The 23,955-nt window shown below is 43.3% G+C and overlaps 1 protein-coding gene across 1 annotated transcript in view; it reads right to left on the reverse strand.

The window, feature by feature from the left end:
• LOC8030997 (diuretic hormone receptor) overlaps positions 1-23,955 on the reverse strand; it is a 275,430-nt gene that overhangs the window by 56,700 nt on the left and 194,775 nt on the right. Inside the window, exons 4-6 of the mRNA XM_042293803.1 lie at positions 8,827-8,918; positions 6,826-6,911; positions 2,235-2,355 (exon numbers count right to left, since the gene is read on the reverse strand). Of these exons, the coding sequence (XP_042149737.1) occupies positions 2,235-2,355; positions 6,826-6,911; positions 8,827-8,918 (299 nt within the window). The remainder of the gene's footprint in view (positions 1-2,234; positions 2,356-6,825; positions 6,912-8,826; positions 8,919-23,955) is intronic.

The raw sequence follows: 23,955 nt of genomic DNA on the forward strand, positions 1-23,955 counted from the left end.
AATTTGCCTATAACTTTTAAAATAAAGCGAAATTTGAGAAAAGAAACGTTTCTTTAAATTACTACGTTCAATGCGCTCAGGTTCGGTCCAAATTAAAAACCAGTCGAAAAGTTATTGCAGGGCCACTTTAACGCTCCCAATGACGACAAACGAGCAAAAAACATGTCTTCAGCACGCTGCCGGCCAGCCTCTGCAACGCTCCAAAAGGTTAATTTTCCATGTCCCAAGATGGTCGTCCGGCAGCCGCAATCACGGAACGGGGAAGCGCAATTTAGCAATTGTCGTAGAGATCAGTAAAAAAATATGGAACGCATACCCTCCTAGCATCCATCAGGTAGGGATAAGCATTCTGTGCAGCCTATATGCCCATCAGTGTCAACACATGTAGCCATTTGCAGGCAGTCGCATCCTTTCGAAGATCAATCTGGCCTTCGTCAGGCACCAGCTTTCGCTCTCAGCACACAGCCACTGTTGGTGGGCTTCGAGGCTGCTCGCATCTTCACCCTCCACAGGCGGGGCAGCCCCGGTCTGTAAATGTAGAATATGAATATGGCAGGTATTATTTGATAACACTTTATGTTTTGGCCGTGTAAAGAAAATCTGCATTCCATTTTCTAACATATCTGTTATGAAATAACAAGGTCAGGTGGAACGGCTCGAGTTCGCTGACTGAAAGACAGAGGGCTTAGCCTGAACCAATATCCTAGCAGCCTTCGATATTGGTGTGGAGGGAGAGAAGGCTGAACCTCTAAAGATGTCTTCAAATGATTCTCTAATTGCTTAACTCCAAAGTTTCAGGCTGCTGCACTTCAATGTTCTGAACTTTTTCCAACATATATTTGCGCTGTCGCTAACCATGTTCCATTTGCCAATTTTTTACACGCCCCTTCTCCTCCAATCAGAACAGCACGAGAGTCCGCCGTGAACAGACTTGGCATCATCGTGTGTCATATATCCCCGATGATTGCCCATTAAAGCCAAGGTTCGAGCACAACAAAGTAGAAATTTGGGCTAGTTGGTTCATGATCAGTATATACAGCGCCAAAAAACGACAGGACAAAGACGAGAGTAAACAGGACGAGGCGCACTCGCAACTAAAGTTTAGTTGCGAGTGCGCCTCGTCCTGTTTACTCTCGTCTTTGTCCTGTCGTTTTTTGGCGCTGTATATACTGTTCGAGCACAAGCTCATAGCATCGCTAGATGGTCGCACTGCACGAACCCTCGTGCAGCCTGAGTATCTACTAGTACTGTTAAAAGCGAGCGAGTTGAAAATGAGTACTTAAAATCTAAAGAATAAAGCGCGAGGGACAAGCCCAGGACAACCACGTAAAGCCTGGTTCAAACAGTTGCGTTTGACCGCGTTGCGGCTGCGAGAAACCAGGACATCCCTGCTGCTTATATCGCGTGCCAAGATGATTCTTTGAATTGGAATCCACGCTTCATACGAAGCACAGATGTGCCGGTGACTCGTTTTCGGTTCTAAACGCAACGCAGACAAACACACTCAAACGCAAGTGTCGGAACCGACCTTTACGGTACAGGCTCACAGTAAAGCTGTGAGCCCGAACCGTCTCGCACGTCCAGCCTTCGCTTTAGTACATCTCAGGACGAGACGGAATGTATCACAATAGAACCGATGTGGTCTCACCATTCTGAGCAGAAGTCCGTGAGTAACCGATGCTATTTTCGTGGTCGCTTGCACGTAAACAACCAAGGAGCTTGTACACAACGCCGGCATTCATCTGGCTTGAAAACAACTTGAGCGTTGGCTTGGCTTGGATGTCAGCTGCCCATTGTGCTTACTTGAACTTCACGAAATCCTCTAAATTGAGCAGGCTGCTTCTTGACTTCTGCTGTCGGCGCGTATTTCTGCAATTCGGCGGTTTCCGAGTTCGACGATTCGGAAATCATGGGTGTACCACCGCAACACCCTCTTAACACGATTTCGGTAGCCGTAGGGTGTAAAAAGGATGTACGAAGGGTGTAGGCCTTTCCGTACACCCTTGAATATTCAAAAATCATGTAAAAATGGTGTAGGAAGGGTGTGAGCTCGGAAAAACACCCTTTTAACACGAAAATGGGTGTTGAAATTTTTAGTGTGTGCAACATGAAACGCAGTCTCTTGCTGCGGCTGAATGAGTACTACGAAGCCTTCTATACTGGTTCCCACGTGACGGCTACAACATTGTTTCGCCTGTTCTATTTCTTCGGGGGAAAAAGAAAGTTGGCCTCACCTTGTGATAGACGGGTGATGGGATGGACTGCAAGGTGGCGGTGGTGATCCAGGTGATGGAGATGAGGAAGTAGGTCACCATGAGGTTCACGTGGATGGTGTTACGCAAGCAGCGCAGGTCTCTGGCGAGAGAAAACAAGAAAGCGACGCAGGAAGTGTAAAGCGCGAAGCACACGTACGACGAAACCGTCCGATCCGACGTCCGACCGCGCAATACGACGGTCGGAGGCGAGGGTTTTCCACGCTCTCCGATGCTACGAAAACCCTCTCCCCCCTAGGTCATTCCGGCAGTCCGCACGTCGGATCGGACGGTTTCGTCGTACATGTGTTTCGCGCTTTAGTGCGGCAATCAGAAGCTTCACTCTAAGAAACCTTGAGCGTTCACATCTCCGCAAAGCACTTGTAAGAGTCAATCGGAAAGATCTCCGCAGTAAGCTCGACGAATAAAGACGTCCGAAAAACGTTTCAACATAATTAGGAAGTCCGCGACGTGACAGACAGATTAAAGTTCGACATGCTCTCACGTAGCTTTACAACGCAGCTTAAGGCCCGTTCACACTCTTGCAACCGAGTACGACCGAGAGAGACCAGACCGGTTTTTAAGCCTTTTGCGACTTCTTAGGACCGGATCCGCTGCACCGGAGCTGGTCCTAAGAAGTCGCAAGAGGCTTAAAAACCGGTCTGGTCTCTCTCGGTCGTACTCGGTCGCAAGAGTGTGAACGGGCCTTTACCTTTTTAGGTCGGAATAATTTTCTGATCTCGTCATTCGTCGAGCATGCGCACTCCGTAGATCGCTGTGATCGACTCTCTCGGGTGCTTTGCGGGAAAGGAGACACGTCAGATTTTTTTATAGTGTGAATATCGAGATTAGGCGATGTGCGCTTATGATTGTACTGTTAACATTAAAGGTCGTACGTGATTCGAGTCGAATAATGCTGCGTCATTGATATTCTTTAAAAGTGTCAAAAGAAGCCACAACCATAGCCCCTTTTATACTCACAAAGCCTGCGAGTTCGACGACGGAGCCGTATAGTGCCAGGTCGCAGATTTGGAGCGCGAGGATCTGGTCGCACAGATCATCAAAGAGCCGTTCCTCGGGGAACCTTAGGAGAACCTGGACGTCAGCGCACAGCTTTTGCAGCGGCGAGGGCCCGAAACACACTTGTTCGCTGGCGAGAAGTGTGGTTCGGCGTCTCGCCGCAGCGGGGCGCCAGTCACGTGGCTCTCGTCTCATCCGTTGTCTGCCGCTCCACCTTTTTCATTTCGGCGGCCGCTTCTCGTGGCGATCTGCCAGGCTTTGTCAGTATATAGGAGGCTATGCCACAACATACCGACCTTTTTAACAGTGTGCGCTGAAGCTAGAGAGTATGCTGCGCTATTCAATTCGAGGCAGTAGCTGCATGCCCGTAATGATATTGGCACACACTGCATAATAACTGCTCAATACATTTACAAAAAAAAAAAAAAAACTGAAAAACAAACAACGTCGGCGGGCTACTGTTTTTGCAGAAGAGTCATTCAATCACGCTGAACAATAGAAGGATGCCAGTGAGTCGTGAGGTCAGAATGCTATTTCTCAAGACCGCCCCACACACACGTATGAACAAACAAACAAACACACAAACAAACATACAAACACACACACACACACAAAAGCGATGTGCGAAGGGCAAGGGATATGACGTTTCACTTGCTAATTGTTCCTGCGTATTCGTCGGATTTTTTCGAGTCTAATTTTATTCTGAGCTCGTTCGTTCGCTGGAATTGTTCCACGATTCGCACTAATGAAACGCCTCTCCGTTTTGTAGTGAAGTGAACTCACAGACGTTTTCGGGAGTGCAGGATGACAGCTACGCTCGCACCCCGCTTCACGACGAGGAGCTATAGCGCCATCAACAATCGCGCTACACCGGCTACGTCTAAAACCCGATCACATTTCTATCAGTTTGGGCAGCTGTTGTTCAATTATCGTGCTGAGCGTTTAAATTAAGCCGAGCCTTTAATATATAGAAATAGGCTGGGAACAATAAAATTAATTTCTTGAGAAAAATACGGTGCTGTCTGTACAGCCATTCAGTTTGACGTGATATTAGGGCCGTGGATATTTGGAGACACTCGTTGCTTAAACAGCAACGAACGGTACGAATTTTAGAAGAGGCAGAATACATTTAAATGAAAATGAGGGTATATACTTTTTTTTTTTTTTGCTATTTAGGAAGATATAACGTTTTGTCTCCGTTTTGTCCAAACTCAATTATCTACCGGTGCTTAGGACCTTACAATGTTTTTTTAGCGAACTTCTATTTTCATCCTCCGCTTGACGATGATATTGTTAAACACAACACGTTAATTTAATTTTGTTTTGCTTTATTGTACAAAAGTTCAAAATAATTAACTGCACGCTGGAGGATCTTATAAGAGTCTTTGCTTGATGAAGAACTATTAAATATTCCATTAGAAAAGTGGAAAGAAAATAATTGCAGGCTCGCTTTTATTTTTCTTAGGTTTAAAAATATATTCCCAGGCCGATTGGCAGAGTGCACTACATATAAACCAATTTTAGCATTTGAGAAGAGTTGAGCGGCACTCTTTGAACAACTAGATTAAAGTATTGCCCGCTGGACAAAATGATGGAATGTGCAGTATAATAGGGAACATTCTTTAATAGGAGGCACGGATGGTTTTATGAATAGTGAATTAAGTTTGTTTCGTTCATGGCAGCGGCTAGTTGTTCTCAGCAAATTAATTAATAGCCTTCTGTTAATCTTGCGTGTGTGTGGTCTTATAGAGATCCAATTTTTCAATTTCCGACGATAAATAATAATTGTGAAGTTATTACGAATAAAAAGAGACTGTATCTTGCATATATTCTTTTTCAGTAACCTTTGTTTTGATCGAGAACCAGCAAGACCCTCGACTGTTATAACTATTTACATATAAACTGGGGGAAGTTCCAGCAGTCCACATTTTATTTCTAGGATATCGGTTTTTAAAGGCACGCCCAACTCTTTAGCGTGCCACTAAGATATCTTCTTAAATGCATCTGCAGCTACCATCAAAAGAAAGTATTTCAGAGTTGGCGTCTTTTAATATTTGATTGAAACATCTGAACTTAACCCCCCCCCCCCCCCCCCCCTGAAAAAAAGAAAAAAAAAAGAAAAAAGAATAGACTCCCTCCTTCTTAAAGGCCGACGATGAGACTCGAGATCCTGCAAGGCAAAAGCTCTTCCTCACCATGAGGGAGGAGGAAACAGGCAACGGTGAACTGGGTAGAAGGGGGGAGAGGAGGAAGCGGGGGAAAAGTGGAAAGCGCGAACCGGTCGTCGGTCTTTAAGCCAAAAACAAACAAACAAAAAAGAATCATGTGGAAAAGTCCAACTGAGAAAAGAAATATTAGATCTTGAAATCAATAGTTTCGAGGGCAGGTCCGTCACAAACGAAAAGGAGAAACACATGTTGGCTCAGATTCCATTGCCGTTCTCTCAAAATAATATTTGAGCCGTCTCGGACTTTCACGATTGCATGCATCGTTCTCGCCCCCCCCCCCCCCCCCCAAAAAAAAAAAGTATATATATTAAAAAAAAAAAAAAAAACTATCCGGTCAAGCACGGCGTAGATGTTGCAAACCTTTAGAATTTAGCCGCAAAAGGCTTTCCCTAAACGTACCCTCAGGGAAGTTGGTATTGCGGAAAGTGTTTGCAAAGTCTTTGAAACCATCCCCGCAAAGAAATGTTTTCATTTCTTAGGAAAAAGGTAAATCTTCCTCAATCCTTTAAAGTCGTTTCCCTTTTTCCTACGGAACACGTCTTAGCGTCCCTTTCTTTCACCCTAATATTTTAGACATGTGGGAACGAAAGCACGCGTCCTTAGAAAATAAACACGGGTCCGCGGTATAACGTTAAACAGACAAACATAAGAAAAGTGTAAAGAATGTTACGAAATAATTTTCCTCCCGTTTAACGCCAAAGAACAGTGCCAGGCACCTGTGTGCTGGAGGTTACTACACTTTTAGAAATTCCCGAGACGACTATACCCACATGCACGGGGAACGACGATCACTGGTCTTTCTTTCATTACTTTAGTCAATGAGAAGGACGATCGGAATCACGCCCCAGTGGTAGCGGGGTTTCATCGGTCAAAGAACGCGTTCACCCCCGTTGCCATGGGGACGAGTTGTCGGCACCGAAGTGTGATACCGATGGCCTTTTTAGTTGGTTCAACTGACTAAAGAAAGACCGATTATTGTTGTTTGGCGTGCAATGCGGCGCAGTATAATTTCTTAAAACGCTGAGCGCGTTCTGAGCTCCTTCTACATTGCCATGATATGGTCTTTATCGAAGTGCACAGTTCCAACAAAAGCAGTCAGCTTCTTAAAGGCAAGGTGTGGCTTTTTATAATTCGGCCTTCTTATACGACCATCTGATTGGCTGTGGAGTGACCATAAGCCTATCACGACTCGCCACGCCAATCGTTTCTCAAGCTGCCGGTGACCACGGGAGAGTGCAACTTGCACAAGGTATCTTTTGTCTTCAACGGCAGTGCGACGCCATTTGTCTGCGGAGTTGTGTCGCTCACCGGCCTTACGAACTCACTTGTAATATAGGAATATCCACAGGGCGATGGTGAGTGCGCAGAGGGACATGCCGTACCCTATGTAGTAGATGGTGGTGCCGTCAATCTGCGGGAACAAAAGGAGCAAAAGCGACTCTTATGGAACTGGTAAGAAAATGAAAAGTGCACTCGTTTACAAACTAGAACCTTAAAATATCGATGGCTATAAGAAACAAACGCTCTAATTTATAGAAAAAGTATCGTCTTAACCTCGCTACCAGTCGCTATCATATCAAAAAATTACCAAACGTTTCTAACTCTCTTAATCTCTTTTCTTGAAACAACAACAACAACAAGGACAACAGCAACAGCCACAAATACAAAAGCAAAAAAAAAAAAAAAATCACGTATTATTTGGTCGTAGTCACGCTGGAACTCGTTTTTTTTATTGTTGTTACTATTTTTTTTTATTAACGTTGGTGTGGAGCGATTGAAATCTTAATTCTTTTCTTGCCATTCAGTATTTTCCTCTTTTTCTATTTTATTTCTACTCTCACGTGTTTATTTTTTTTGCATCAATTCCCCTTAATGAAATATCCGAAAAAACGCTTAGGGTAAATAAACGAATAAATAAATAAATGCTAGAATGGTTTCTACCCGAAGAAGGGAAAGCTTTTGATTGGTTGGGTCTTAGTTATATTTATGTAGTTTTTCTTTTTAAATTGTCCGCACCACGTGTCATGATTTAAAATTGGCCCTCAATGTCTACGAAATAATATAGAAATATACAAAATGCAACATCAAGTAGAGTATGCATCGAAAGAAGTAACGTTTAAAAGAAAAGAGCTTTTCAGTTTTAATTACTGACAAATTCTTAGAAGATGTGTCAAAATCGGAGGGGCATTATCTCTAGGCTCTATGTAATTAAGAGTCACGCGTGTTACTAGTTTCCAGGTATTTCTTAAAATGGTTCATTAAATAAGTCCTCCTGGGCTCGTACAATCTGCCTTAATGGGACGACTAGGTGACTCTTTATGAATTAATATTACGTTATATTTTTATTCAGCGAGCTATTCATGAAACTATTAGCCATGAGTGCAATGATCCTGGTTTCCTGAGTTAATGGTTGACACGAACTCGCTATTGTACACAACTAAAATCGATGATTATTGATGTACAGTCGGCATGAGAACACAGACCCGCACCTAGAATGGAGGTAAAACGTCATTTCAGACAACCGAAGGCAAGGCTCACAAACGAACAACGGACGTCAGGACGTGATTAAATAAAGGGAAGGTACCGTCGCGTTCGATGCGAGCTGAAACAATCTTTCACGCTTCTTTGACGTACCTGCCGGATCTTGTTAGGGCCGTGATTCCAATTAGAAATGAGGTGCGAAGTTGAGGTCGCACACTTGGGACTATTTGACAAATGGAGAGCTTATAGAGATTGCGGTTAACGCAGACGAAGAAAAAGGCAAGATCGGGTGTTTCAGGGGATAGCACCCGTGCAGGAGCCTTCTGATAGTGCATGCAGTATCAAGCGGTAGAAAGAAGACTCTAAAGTACTATAATGCAGGAAATGCAGTATTTAAGAAGCGATCGTTCGAATCCTTTCCGAAGACATTAAACAGTCGTTACTGGGAGTGAAGAAAGACCTATTTATTTTAAAATAATTTTCACGCCGAATCTAGCGGGGAAACTGAATTAACGTATCGGTCCCGTGACGTCAGGTCATATAACATCAGCTTCCCGTTAAATTTAACTGGGAAACTAAAAAAAAAAGTGACGTCGGGGAACGTCCTGGGTAAAACCAGCTGAACAAAGGAAGGAAGGTGACAGGGTGACGGGGAACGTGACGTCATTTTTCTCGTTAAATTTAGCGGGGAAACTAGACTGGTGTGTAGATTACGTGGCGACCAGGGCGCGTCGATTTCAACGCTAAATTTTGCGCAAAATGTTCGGACTGGTGGACTAAATTTGTGGATTTCAGGCTTTGAGAGGAACGAAATTCCGACGCCAAGGATGCAGCCTGGAGCTCACCGGTCTCTCGACCTCGTAGACGGGGATGCAGTTGGAGTAGTCGGACCTCTCAGCCCAGCTGCCGTTGGACGAGCAGAGCCGAGAAGCGTTCTCTGCAATGGACGGGAGAAAAGAAAAAAGTGAAAGCCGTTTACAAATCCCTGTAACGCCGAATTGGAGCGCAGCTCTTGAGGAGGAGGGGTCACGTGACCTTGGGGTCACGTGACCTTGGGGAGGAGACCACGTGACCTCGGGGGTCACGTGACCTCAGAGGGGTCACGTGACTTGGGGGTCACGTGACCTTCAAAGGGTCACGTGGGTCTTGGGGTCACGTGACCTTGAGATGACCTTGGGAGGGGTCACGTGACCTCGAGGGGTCACGTGACCTTGGGAGTCACGTGGGGTCACGTGACCTTGAGATGACCTTGGGAGGGGTCACGTGACCTGGAGGGGTCACGTGACCTTGGGGGTCACGTGACCTTGGGATGACCTTGGTTACGCCGACGGCGACGCCGACGGCGACGGCGACGGCGACGGCGACGGCGACGGCGACGGCGACGCCGCTCAAGCCGGGAACGGGCCCCTAAGAGCTGCGCTCTAAAAGCACGCAGCTAATGAAGCTTGTGTAGACACCTGCGCCCCTTGTGGGGTGGCAGAAGGCCCGCTAAAGAAATTTCGGGGAGGGTGTGGTGGTGTAAGAGAGAAGCCAAGGCGTAGACCGGTTGCGATACCTTATATGCATAAGGTGAGCCACAGAATAAAGAAAGTGGGGCAGAAACATGGGGTCCCTGTACTACTCTCAGATCCCTTAACAATTTGGCAGACTATGTTGAAAAGTAGGACGAGGGGCGCTACACTATGCAGTATGTGAGAAGAAACATGAGACCAGCTTTGTGGAGTGCAGCGAAGGCGTGGTATAGAATATTAATTTATCGTGCGGTAGAGTATACATAGGCCAATCGGGTCGTTGTATAAATGACAGGCTCAGGGAACATGCACTGTAATAAGATCGCCACCTTCCGGGGAATCCGGCAGCACACTGTACCACATGTGGGTGTGTCCCGAAGTTCGATAACATCTTAGCCAGAAACCGAAACAAAGCAACGAGGGACATATCCGAAGCGTTCTTCATATCGGAATGCGTTGAAGGAGCGTGTGTCAGCGCTCCATCGATAGCCCTGTTTGACTCACAAGTGGCGTTTTTAAAATCTTTCGAAAAGTAAATAACAAATAGATAACCATCGGTTTGATGATTTCCCATTCCTGTAACCAGATGTCTTGATTTCACTGCGTGTATATATGTCAACCATTTCGTCGTTTACCCTGAGACTGGTTTTTTTTTTAGAAGAGCAGAAGTAACAGAAAAAACAGACAGGTCTCAGGGTTCTGTTACTTCTGCTCTTCTAAAAAAACCACAGTCTCAGGGTAAACGACGAAATGGTTGACTTCCACCAGCTAGCCTGTACTTTGACTCTTTTCTCGTGTATATATGTGTCTTTTTATGAGTATACTTCAGTCGCAAGTAGCGCTCTGGGGTGTTGGTCTCTTTCACTTGTCCGTTGTTTTCTTACCGCTTTTACCCTCTGAAAGGCAGCTTTCTTCGCATCTAGACATCAATCATTCCAGTCAGAGCTCAGTGTTCTGCCGTCTTCTCCTCTTCCTCAGTTGTCACCCGCATATCATTCGGAAATAATGGCATGATTCTCTTATCATCCTCATGCGGGAGTATCAGCGCGGTGTCACCCGCAAATCGAAAAATCGAAGATTTCTGTTTTTGCTTTTTCAAATCATCGATGGATATATTGAACAAAAAAGGGTCCGTCAACAATCTTTGTGCTGTTCCATATTTCCTTTGTACTGGTTTACTCGACACGGTATTTACTTTGGCAGATTGCGATCTTTCTACGAAATAGTTAGTAAAATATTAAAAAAAAAAAAATGGTTCTCTAAATCCCTTCGCTTCCATTTTCCCGGGCATTTTTGAATTGCCAATCGTATCTAATTCCTTGGATAGGTCCAAAACAGAGTCACTGAATGTTCCCACAGCTCCGAAACTCCCAATCTTCGTTTCAGAACCGTGTCTCAGCGCAGCAGTCGCGCTCCACCTAGGGTGCCTTCATACACTTTCGCCACGTCTGCCTTACCGCTCATTCACACTGGAAGCGGATCCGCGTTCGCAAAGCGGTTGCGAACGCGGTTGTATAAGGATACAGTGCAATCGCACGCGCACCCGATGACATCAAGTGCACGTGCAATTGTACTGAATCTTTATACAACCGCGTTCGCAACCCCTTTCCGAACGCGGATCCGCTTCCAGTGTGAATGAGCGGTTAGGGTGGCGGCATCTCGGCCATTTCTATGCCCAGAATGCACGCGCTTCGATCTCGTTCCGAGCGAGCGCTTAGCCCTGCCCGGTGCTTTGGCGCCATTTTAAGGCCCATTCGGCACGCGCAGGCAGTTTTCAATACAAAAATGGGTGTACCCTATGACAGCTCCACCCCGTCCCCAATGTGGCGCTGCCCCGTGCGGTCGAAGCGCGTATACAGTGTAGCGTTCGTTGTCGTGCGGGCTCCTCAATCCCCTTTCTTCCTCTCTGGTTACACTGGTTTGTTTTTAATAAGGTTCTTTTCTTCGTACCGAGCGGTGCGCGACTTGCTCCTCGCTGTCTCGTCTCGAAACACATCGAAGTCGAGTGTTAGGCTTAGCGTCTGAGACGTGGAGTTTGAAGCGCAGCACCAGCGCAACTGAAGCGAGCGAACGAGTCTGCAGGCGAACCAAAGTAACGGCTTTTTAATAATAGAAAAAAAAAACGAAAAAAATAACGCACCTTCCGTTCGGTCCTAACTCATCGATGCCCGGAGCTCCCACCCGTGGCAACGCGAGAACGTTTTATATACGTTTTTTGTTGTTTTGGAATCCATTCCCAAAAATGGTCGACTGATAATTTCCGCCACGGGCTAAACCAGCCAATCAGAACTGGAATTTGTGAGATCGACTTCCGGTAGGCGGAATGAATGGACTTCGGCACTCTGGGAACATTCAGGGACTATAATGCAATTAAATGCAAAGGTGTAAGCGAACTGAACAAGAATGACGGAAATAATTCCTGGAGAAGGGGAACAAGAAGGACAAAGGACTATGTTTGGAGATTTGTGTTTCTCCTTTGTCCTTTTTGTTCCCCCTTCTCCAAAGATTATTTTCGTCATTTAGTGACTCTTGTCCAAAAATAAAACCATGGCAATCTTATTATCATCTAATGTCTCGCTAACAACGTAGTTAAAATTCTCGAGCAGTTCAGTGGTACCCATATATTTTTGAAACGCATATTGCGATTTCCATATTAAAGAAAACTTGTCACAAAAAGTACTCATTATATTGACCTAAAGTTTTTCAATAATATGAGCAATTACTGTGATACATAAGAAAAGTCTTCAATTACCGATTTTATTATACTTCTATACCTTTGAAGTGTAGTACGGCGTACAATAGTGTGTTCTAGTTTTCGTAAATTATTTGTTTCAAATATCAATTTAAAAATGGCAACCAGAACGTATTTTATTATCTTGAAGTTCGCAGAAAGGTTTCTTATGCAAATTTAATCAATGCCAGCCCGTTTTCTTATTGACATTAAACTTATTATTTTACGTAGATATTGTTCAGTCATGATAGGTGGAGAGATTGAGAGATATATAATTTTATTAAGTGCCTGCCAACAGTCAAGTGGCCTGGGCGGCAGTGTACTGTCCATTGAGTGAATACATAAGATAAATGCATGTTTTTCGAGTAATAAAATCAAACAAAAATGTCATTATCTAAAAACAAGGCCTATAGGTTTGTTGCAGTCGTGTCATCGGACAGATTGATCGCACATTAAGATACAAAGTGTCTTGGCAGCTGGGTGACCGCTCAGAGGGCACACGGAACTTCAAGGCCATGGGCAACTTTGAGCAGTCAATAGCAGCATGCACAACCTGATGTTAAAAGAGCATTCGTTTTCCAAGCGGTTTGTTGACGGCATTTGATTTTGTTATATCTCATCTCTAAGTTCTACTTCTTTTATAAAACTGCTATTAAATGGCGGGGTCTGTTGTTTTACCGTTTTTGTTTTGTTGCTGTATCATCAACGCTCGTTTTTCTTTTTGCCTCACCAGTTAGCTGTTTATTCAGTACGAAGAAAGCAAACCACTAACGGAAGACAGGGACAGACATGTACAAGCTTTCTGTTTAAAACAATTAGCCGAACACGCTCGTCAAACTTATCAGTTAGCTGGCTCACCGAGTTCCAGGTTTGTTAGCGTAGCAGTTTCGCTTTGCAATCTTGATACTTGCGTTAACTTTATTCCGTATTGAACGGCATTACGTTTTCAGAAGAGTATTTCTAGAGTTTTTCTATCACCTGGTGCACAGTTTATGTTCATGTAACGCAATTCCACTATATCTTCGTCATACATAATATAGGTAGGACAGCGCCGAACGACAAAAACTAGTAAGTTACAGGTCAAGAAGGTAGCGGCAAATGCCACTCAAAGGGAATCATCTAACCCTCCGCCACCTCCGCATCCAATAGCGTCCAATCGTTTCCGTGACGTCATGGCCAACGCGCGAGGAGGGTCGTGCCTTTCTGTACATATTTGCTTTATCTTTTGACTTTGACTTAGCATTGTGGAAGCCACGAGAGGGAGATTAGAGTTTACCCCCTCCGATGGAAACAAAGACCACCTTTCGGGGATTAGATTCCCCCTCCGATGGAAACAAAGGCTGCTTTCAGGGGCTCGGTTCCCTTTCCAATGAATACAAAGGTCGCTATCTTGGAAAGTGGGATCGGAGACAAGTTGGAATCCATTGAAGTCGTACTTTTTTTTTACTACTCTTCTTGAGGTGAAAACGAGTATTTCTTTATTTACTTAAATTCCTCTAAAGGACCGTAGAGGGGCATTACATAGAGGGGGGATACATGTAACTTTTACATAGTCGCAAATGTTGTAAAAAATATAAAAAAGGGACACAAAACAACGCTAAATAAAGCTTAACGAAGGATAACGTGACTGCTGGTCACGCACACACACACACACACAAAAAAGTACAGGTGGTGTTCAAGAGTAAAAAAAAATAATCACAAAGTGATTGTCAAGGGCAAAGGTTCACGCTACAAACGCGTCGTGGTTTCTGGTGAGAGCAATTTCGCTTCGCAACCCATTCCAGTCGGCCGTAGCCTACAGTAGTGGAGTTACTTTATACAAGTTAGTTCTGGCGAAGGGAATATGGACTTTTTTAGGGTGATCATGACGAGGAAGAATACGAGTGATTGTGACGTCGTTACTTTCACGAAATTCAGTTGATGTGTGATGGATTTTATGGAAGTTGGATAGCCCAGCGAGATATCTTCTCTGTTGGAGGGTTAATAATCCTTTTGATGTCTTAAGCCGAGTGACGCTTACAGGTGTATACAATTTTAGTATGAACCGAGTTGCCTTGTTCTAGCCTGTCAATTAAATACTTTTGATGGGGGTTCGAAGCTATAGATGCGTACTATAACTTAAATCTAACCAGGGTAGCGTATGCTAGTAGTTTAGCTTATTCTATTGCCATGTACAAATGCCTTCTTAAAAACACTAAAGATTGGTTAGCTCTGTTAAAGGGACCATGAAATGACCTTTTTACTTTTGCCAGATAACTTTTACATTAAACCTTCAACGTTCACTAAATGCCGAACAGGCATCCGTTTTCGTCTCGGTTTATTAACTTCTACACAAAAAAAATTAATGAAATATCGACTTTTTCTTTCTCTCCAACTGACTGCAAAACAAGTTGCGGCGTAATTTTGACGGTCGTGACGTACTCTGGCACAGGAACCGGAAGCTCTCTCGGCAGTAGGAGAAAGGGAGCGTTAGCGGCGGCGAGTTGGGGGTGCACCGGTAGGGTTGTACTGCGCTGATGGCGCTGATGGCGCTGATGTCTCCGACGTATTTTCTGAATCGGCGCCTCTCATCGCCGCGACAGCCATGGACACATCGCAGTGCATGCCGTGTTACGAAGGTAATCCATACGGCGTTTATTTGAGCTCTATATCACACAAAAGAAGAAGATAGAATCGGCTAGAGTCCCTTTTCGACAACAGTGTTCGTCAACATTGCCTCGGAGGTGACAAGGGGAAGAGACTGACCTCACCTCTTAATCTAAAATTGAGGTCAGCGATCAAACTATAATACGGGAAGGGCCCACAAGGGTTGCGCGGGCATATTTCATTCAGCACGCCAGCCGGTCGTGGGCAGACGGTCTTGGCCAAGTACCATTGAAGCAATGCTGCGCCGACCCGGAGTACCTGCTAGGCCTACATTCTGCCGAGCTCGCTTGGTCGGGGTAGGTGGATTCGTGGCCGTTGTAGTTTTTCTCGGGTGTTTGTGGGTTTACCGTTCTTGTTCGTCGTGGTCTGTTTCAAGTACTTTTTTCTTGCTGCTTGAAGTCGGGACGCGCGAGAAGAACACGTAGAAAAATAAACGTTCGTTGGTCGTCACGACCAAGTAACTGAGCGACGCTGTCGGCCCTACTGCGCAAGCGCAGTAGTTGCTTCGTTTACCACACGATAGATGGTGCTTGGCTCTCAGCATTATCAAATTTGGCAATTTTCGTTACATCTCTAATTATGCTACAAAATGTGGATCTGAATAATATTTAACAAAACGTTTAGGAAACATTCGCCGGCTATTTATTGTTTATGATCGCGATGCTGGTGAGGTAGGCTCTTGCACAATAGGCGACGTGGATTCGGCTGACGTGCTGCGGTTCCGCGGATGCATCGCAGTGAAAAGGCAGAGAGATTTCGAAGGAAAGAAGGCGCAAAAGAGTACAGTTTTTTTTAAGTTCTATGGCGAAGAATTTTTTTGGCGCCCTATTTTTGTGTTTTCGTGTTTCTTTTCACACCTCTTACGACGATCGGTGGATGAAATTCGATTTCAGAATCGTTTCATGGTCCCTTTGAGAATGTACTCACTCTATGTGAGCATTCTAGGAAAGATTGGTAGTTAGATGGACTCCCAGATATTGGTATAAAGTTACTTTATCTAATTTCGAACTGATGATAGTATAATCATTATGTAGCATGGAAACACGGTAAGTAAATGTCATTATTTTTGTTAGTTTTTCCAGTCACTTGCGTTTGCCATGTCTCAAACCAAACAATGACGCTGTCTAGGTCTCCTTGTAGGACACTTCAATCTGACTGATTAGATCATTGACGGTATACTACACAGTGGTGTGCGAAAAGGCGAATTTTTGATGAAGGATTGTTAGGAAGGTCATTTATATAAATTAGAAATAACAGTGGACCAAGGACGAATCCTTGAGGTACTCCAGAGTTTACGTTTAGAAAGCCGGGTCGGGGGGGGGGGGGGGGGGGGCGCTTATGTCGTTTATGGTTACGGTTTGCTTTTGATTATTGAGATATTCCGGAACCCATGAAATTACCTTTTCAATAATTTCAATATATTGTATTATTTTTTATAAGACGACTGTGTGGAACATGATTGCATTAAAGCTTTGAAAAAAATCTATAAAAACTGCGTTGATCTGCGAGGATTCCTATATTAATGCTGGTGTTGAGGTCCGTTACTAATTCAAATAGCTGGGTTTCGCATGAAAGGCCACGTTGAAAGCCATGCTGGTTAGGGAAAAGATATTGTTGCTAACAAGGTGGCTCATTACTGATGAATAGATTATGCATTATAAAGTTTACATGGAGCAGATGTAAGTAATAAAGGTGTATAATTTGATGCACAGTTACGATTACCGGATTTACGGATTGGGACTACATTTGCTCATTTCCGTTCAGCGGGCACAAAGGCAGCGTCAAGTGGCTGCCATAATAGGCGGGCAAGCAGAACGACTGACCCACCCTTGGTTTAAGCAATTTCAAGCACACCCCATATGGTCCTGGACTTGATTTTACCAGTAGATGCTCGACAGCACTGACGATGCCACCAATAATTATGCTAAGATAATTCATTTCAAAGTTTGCTTTTTGCGTCGTGAAATTTAAATAAGGAACTTCATCGGTAAACAACTTAAAAAAGTGTTAAATTTTTAGGCTGATTGATAAGGAGAAAGTGTTACGTCACCTTATTGCAGTAACGAAAAATTTTTTTTTTTCTTCTTTGGGATCAATCACACGCCAGAACTTCTTAGGACCCGTTTTAATATACTAGTCAAGTCATGGTTAAAAAAAATGGTATTTCGTTTTTCTTACTTAATTTTTTTCATAAACGCGTGCATACTTAATACACTAGTCAGTCATGCTCTGTATCCGAATAATTAACCCGTTTGAAAAAGTATATATATATTTTTTTTATGATCTAAGGTTTTACGTTTTACGAGAACCGGGGCAAGCTTTCACTTGGGGTAATAACCAACCTCAAAACATAATTCTCACGTTTTGGAATTTTTTTTTATAGATAACCAACTATGTTCTATTGATCACTCCAGGCACTGGACTCCACAGTGTACTAAAAAAATTGACAAAGATACTTCGATGTCATTGATTTTCGCCTTAGAATAATCATATATGACCTTTTTTAAAATACACTTTGCTAGTATTAACGGCTTTATAGTTGAAATAAACAAGTCGATGATCGCTAATTTCACCGATCACCCGCACAGTCATGTTTTCAGAATGGGAGGTACAAAAAAGGTCCAGAACAGCAGCAGTACATCGCGTAACCATATTCACGAGTTCTGTAACCGAAAAGAAATATTTAACAGATTTATAAAACTTGAGGACTGTCCTTTTTGTGAACAGGTATTAAAAAAAAAACACTAACACCCTCCCCCCCCAAAAAAAAACAACAACAACAACAACAACAACAACAAAACAACAACAACAACAACAGCAACAACAACAACAACAACAACAACAACAACAGCAAAATTATTACTTTCCTTTTGTTACACGATTTATTATGGTGTCAGAAGACTACCCAATCATTAGATTGCCACAGCGTCACGCATATTTTTTGTAAAAAAAAAATAAAAAAAAAAAAAAAAACGCTACTGCTTGAAACCGAAACTGGACTGGGGACTAAGAACAAATATAAAGGAAAAAGTTTGGCTGTTCAACTTTTTTTTTTTAATCAACGTATTTGCAGTTTTTTTTTTAAGCCTCAAAAAATCGGTATCATATTTCTTCTCTATTTTTAGTACTGAGTGTGTGCCTTCGATGACCCACGACTTCGATTATCTACGGTGGTTGAGTCTAAACCGTAGAAAACGGCACGTGACCACGGAGAAGAGAGAGAGAGGGCGCGACTCAAACCGGTCAGTTCTCGATCGGCGGTTTTCAGGCGGAAAGAAAACGAATTTCGAGCCACAAATTGTTTTCTGTGTAGTCGGGCTCTCATATGTCATGTACGAATAAAAACCTGGGCGCGCAGAAGTACCCTGTCAGTGTCCCTTTAAGCACTTCAAGACTTCAGTCTTGAAGTGCTGTACTTGTTTTGTTTTTTCTCTTATTTCTGAAACCACTTAGTTTGTGTGCTTAATTTGATTTTTTTTACTTCTGTGATTTCGCCTACCACACCTTCTAGTATTGAAACCCGATTTTGTTAAGTCCCTGTTCCACGACGTCAGCTGGTTTAGTCTATCTGAGGTTTTTTTTTTTTTTAATGTTTTGCATTGTCCAAGATAATCGTGTGTAGCATCTCGAGTATTTTGTCACGTTTGATGCCATCAAGCCCGGGGTTGGCCTCAATGTCACCGAAACCTAAAAGCAACTGCGCGAAGCAAAGTGTTACTAGCAAAATGTGAGATCTTGGGAGTAGCTTTCGCAAAAACGAAGCACTACTTTTGGACTTCCAGGACCTTTTTACTCTTTTTTACCGTATTTTTTGAGCAGAATGTACCAACACGCGCTCTATACGTACAAAGATCGACACCCATTGTTCACTCAGTACAGAAAAATAGCACTAAAAATTTGAAAAATGTTTACAATATGAACTTTGTAGTCGAAAAAAAAAAAAAGAATAGGAACGAGGGTACGGGTCAGAACACCTACAACAGAAAGACTTTCCGAGCTACCAAGTTCTTCGCTGGAGCTCAAATTCCATCTCGTCGCCTCTCGGTTGCGCAGCCCGTATCAAAGGCCAGACGATCCGCTGTTCGCATTGCAGTCGTACCCGATAGTACGTTGCACAGTTTGGCGCCAAGGGACGTCAGTGAAAATAAAACGAGAGCTCCGAATTTAAAATAAATAAATAAATAAATGGAAAACAAATATAGAACAAACCAAGCTGTGCAATCATCTATTTCCGTTTCACGTTGAAATGCTACGTGAGAGTATTTAAATCCAAAGGAGAACTGTGGAGTTTCTTCTGGGCTATTTTCCAGCTCAGTCGCTCCTTGAGTTCGGTGGACCGTGCGTTTTAAATGGCAGCGGTTGGCCGTTCGCCAGCGACGGCAGCGTGCATGCTTAGGAATTTGCTTAGAGCGTATTTTGGCATTATCGTCCTAAAAATCTGCGAGCGTGTCAAGTTTCCTGCAGAGCAGAGCGCGCGGTGTGAAACTTGCAGCGATTTATGGAACCTGTCCAGTAAATGAAAGAAAAAAATAACAACAACAAGAAAAGGCAGGTTGATTTTGCGTTGTCATTTGCTCTCCCCATGTCTGGCTTGTACGCGGAATCATCGCACCGTATACCAGTGGTCAGTCCTACTTGTTCTTGACGAGAAAACACAAATTGTGTGATGTTCAGTTGCACAAGGTACGCGCTCAGCAGAAAGTCCCAATGGCCGTTCATGTGTCGAAAGTGCAAGTCACGTATAATCTCCGACAGCTTAGCCGGACGTGGCTGCTGGCTCTGATTGCACGCCGACAGCAATGCTAAAGTATTATGCTCGTTCAGTGTCTCCATACCCGGAAATCTTTTCTGAAAAGTCACTGAATGACTGTTGTCCACCAGATGGCTAGAAGATAGCTTTTGTCGTCCAGTACATAAATCTGGGCCTCGTAGCATCGTTTTAAATTACAGTCCCATTTCTGTCTAACTTGCGTTTTTTGTAAAATATTTGAACACATCTTGCACACGTCTAATGTTAAACACATGGATGCTCAGTCATTGTTGAATTCGAAACAACATGGCCACCGGAGGGGGTTGTTTTGCGTCACGCAGTTAATCGAGTTCGCTCATGATTTGGCTGAAGCAATGAATAACCATAAAACCGTCGACTGTGTTTTCTTGGATTTTAGAAAAGTATTTGATATGGTACCTCATACGTTATTGATAAAAAAACTTGTCGTATTTTAAAATTAATTTTGAAGTCATCCAAATATTCACACGAACAATGCCAGTATGTTGTAGTAAAAGTGAGAGAATACAAAAAAAATTGCACAAGTAACACCAAAAGTCTCACAGGGGTTCGTTTTAGAACCTCTACTATTTTTAATTTATGCAAACTATATTGATAAGTCAGTTACTTCATGCATGGGGATGTTCGCAGATGATTGCATATTATATAGAGAAGTGACATGTGATATTGACAATTTAATCATTCAAAGGGATCTAGAAAATATAGATATATAGAGCAGAAAATGGCGAATGAAATTAAATTTTTATATAACAGTGTAACTGTCTTTCGAGAAAACAATCAACCAGCAGTTATATTTTATGAAATCAACAACGCTCATTTAAAAACGGTTTCAAGATATAAGTATTTATGTATTTATTTTACATCATCGTTTATTTGGCATCGGCATGTAGATTTTAGCAAAAGCTTCCAAATCTTTGGATTTCTTACATCGAAACACTCGTCACTTTCCACAGGTTACGCGGGATTTATTATATAGAACATACATGATACCCCTATTAGAATATGCTTGCACCGTGTGGGACCCCCCCCCCCCCCTCCCCCCTAGTATGAAAAAAAAAATAAGAAAAAGTTCAAAATATTGCGGCTACAGTTTAGTGCGACACGCTCGATTCAAATGTTGAAATGGAGTACTACACTCGAATGCCGCGAAGCAAGGCTTTGTTTGAAGTTTTTCCACAGTGCATCTCGCTCCCTGACTGGCATCCGACGTGATAACTATCTTTTTTTCCTCATATTACGTATCCGCGCGTGCGGATCATATTCATGAAGTGCGTGAATATAGGTGTAAAACTGTAGCTTTTAAACATTAGAAAAAAAACAACAACACAAAAACGGTTAGCCAGTGGAACGGAATATTTTCTGCGGCTGTCCAAGTTTTGTCAAAAACGATGCCTTTTATACTGTTTTTAAAAACGGTAGATTCATTCGACTGATATGATGGCGTAAAAAATTAATCCCACACAGCAGACTAACACATTAGGATTATACAGTCATGCCTCGTTTACATGGACCCCGTTAATATGGATACCCCGTTATATGGACCATATTTTCAGGGACAAGCTGGGAAAATACATGCATTTTTGTCTCGTTATTATAGACAACTCACACTATGGACGATTTTTTTTGGGGAACGGAGGTGTCCCTATTAAGGAGACATCACTGTAATTACATTCATGCGTAGAATCTGCAGACCTCGTTGTACTCCGTAAAATAGGGCTTCGTGTTTCGTTTGATTTGTCACGAATGTGAGGAACTTTCTTGAATGTCGCGAAATGTGTTGGGATGCTTTAATGTCACGAAATATTAAAAGATGTATTAAAAGTCACAAAATATATAGGAAAATTTCACTGTTGCGAAATGTGATGTATTCTATGTCTACGTGATGCTTTGTTCATAGCTTGTTGAAGACAGTTATCTGTTTATTTATCTTTCTTTACTTGATTTACCGCCCCCCCCCCCCCCCCCGTTTGGGCTGTAACTCCGAAAGGTGCAGCGGGTATTTATTAAATAAATAAATAAATAAATAAATAAATAAATAAATATATAAACTATATTTACGCTCCTTGTGTCTGGATTCGCTCTCTTGATTTCTGTCTGATCAGCTAATGCCGTAATTTTATTGAGGGCGATAATAAGCTGATCGAGCCTCGCCACGCCCTATTGAGTTTCTTAAAGTGTCAGTACACTCTAAGAAAGTTTGTAAGTTCTATTGTTCACCGTGGTTATCTGTCTCTATGTCCTGCACGAAAGTGAACTCGCCGAGTATTTATTAGAAATCGCAGTAACAATCTGCCGTGCACGTGTTCTGTGAAAAAGCAGACGCACAGAAAGCGTGTTAACAAAAAGAATGTGCGTATGTGGCTTCATCGCGTCACATGCTCAAGCTTCCCATTACGCTCGCGGCCGCAATCCACTGAGGCATATGGCCCACTGTCAGTGCCGTTCCGCCCCTGAAATAGGATCTCTGTCAAATTCGTCGCAGTCAGTGTATGATCGAAGTCTCTGCAGTCGTGCGGCTTATGCTTTAATAAAACCTCGGAGCGAATGGCGGGTGTTTTAAAAAGCGCAACACGGAAACGCTCGCCAGTTTCAAACGAACAAACCGATTGCTCCGGGAGCGGCGCTCTCCCCAACTCCTGAAGAGCCTTCCGGTCTTACCGTGATTGATGCTCTTTCGAACCAAACGTTGGAACATCACGGAGGCTGTTTGTGATGCAGCGAAAGAATCTTCAAGCGTGCGGCGGCATTTCGCTACGGCATCGAACCCATTTGTAAGGCTAATAGGACGTCCATATAGTTAGAGCGCAGACAATTAACCGTTTAATGGGTCGAGACTTGTGGAAGCTGTTTTGTAAAATTTTTGAAGTGGCCGCCCAGGTGCGTAGCACAATTCTTTGAGACGAGATTAGTTTTTTGCCACGCAATTTAGGTTCCTGAAAACCCTTCAAAAAGTCAAGGTGGATAATCTTTTACCAGATAAGTGCCTGAATTAGGCTTCGGTTCTCGATGTTCGGCTTTCAGCTTAAAACATTGGGCTTAAATGGCCAAACAAGCGTCCGACTTTGGCTTTAATACCGGTCGTTTAGCTGATACACGGTATCTTTAACTATAAATGCCTTGCACTTCAGGAATGATGCGAGAAACCAGAAAAAAAAACACAGAAAAACAAAGAAAAGCACCTCGGCAGTATCCAACGTCTTGGAGCAAAGCCTTATTAGGCCTAAGTTAGGCTTCTAGATTTACCAAACTTAGGCTGCTATTCTCAGGCCTTCTGGGGGTAAACATTACGATCTAAAAACAATACTGAAAATGGCGTTAAACATTTTTAATGGAGAAAATCAGTCCTTTAGTTCTCTCGTCAAAATGAATTGAAAGCAAGTAGCATGGTTACCTGTAATAATGCTTGCTTAGTTGATGCATTTTTCGTTACAAATAAAATAGCAAAAATGGGACAGGGACAAGCCAGTAGGACCGGGCAGGTGCTGATTGCTTTGTGAGGAACGGCATATATTAATTTTATTCATTCAAACTGCCTTAAGAGCCCCTGTTTGAAGGGGGTGGGATACAAAACCACGAGAGGATAAAACTATAACACGATCATAAGTGAATACATGGAATGTTGGATGACAACGCGGCCATCGCCACGGTCAGAAGGTAATGACACACAAATTGGTTTGGGTACATGCGGAGCACAGTAACAGGGAGGTGAAGCATGACAGTGCATAACACAGCCAGTAAGTACCAGATAAGTAAGACGCCAAAATGGACATTAACAAGAGTGAGAACAAAGGGCGCGGGGAAAGTCAGTTGGATCTGCCTGTGTTGCAATATATGAGGCGAGGTCTTTCCAGTCTAGAATAGTAAGGGAGAAAGGAGTAGTTTAAACAGGTTGTGCTGTCTGAGATGCGGGAAACGTGACATGGGTGATTGATCCGCGAAGAGGATCGCCTGAAGTGGAGGAGGATAGAGTCTCGGAGCGCAGCAAGGTAGCGGTACATTTTGTGAAAGAGGCAAAGGGGTGTTATCTTGCGGCGGGCGTTTAGTAAAGAAAGGTTCAGTTCGTTTTGAGGGCTGATACACTCGTCGACCAATTGTATTTCTTTAAAATAAACCTTGCAGTGCGATTCTGTACTGCTTCGAGATGATTTGATTAGTAGATTTGGTGAAGGCCGCAGCATATTCCAATTTGGGGTCGAATGTATGTCAGACAACAAGATACACTAACCGAGAAAGGGGGGGGGGGGGATTTTGGTTTTCGTCACATGTAGCCGAGGTACCGATACGCCTCGGCGGAGAT

Source organism: Ixodes scapularis, unplaced genomic scaffold (assembly GCF_016920785.2).
Source record: "Ixodes scapularis isolate PalLabHiFi unplaced genomic scaffold, ASM1692078v2 PGA_scaffold5__190_contigs__length_132052651, whole genome shotgun sequence".
Lineage (NCBI taxonomy): Eukaryota > Metazoa > Arthropoda > Arachnida > Ixodida > Ixodidae > Ixodes > Ixodes scapularis.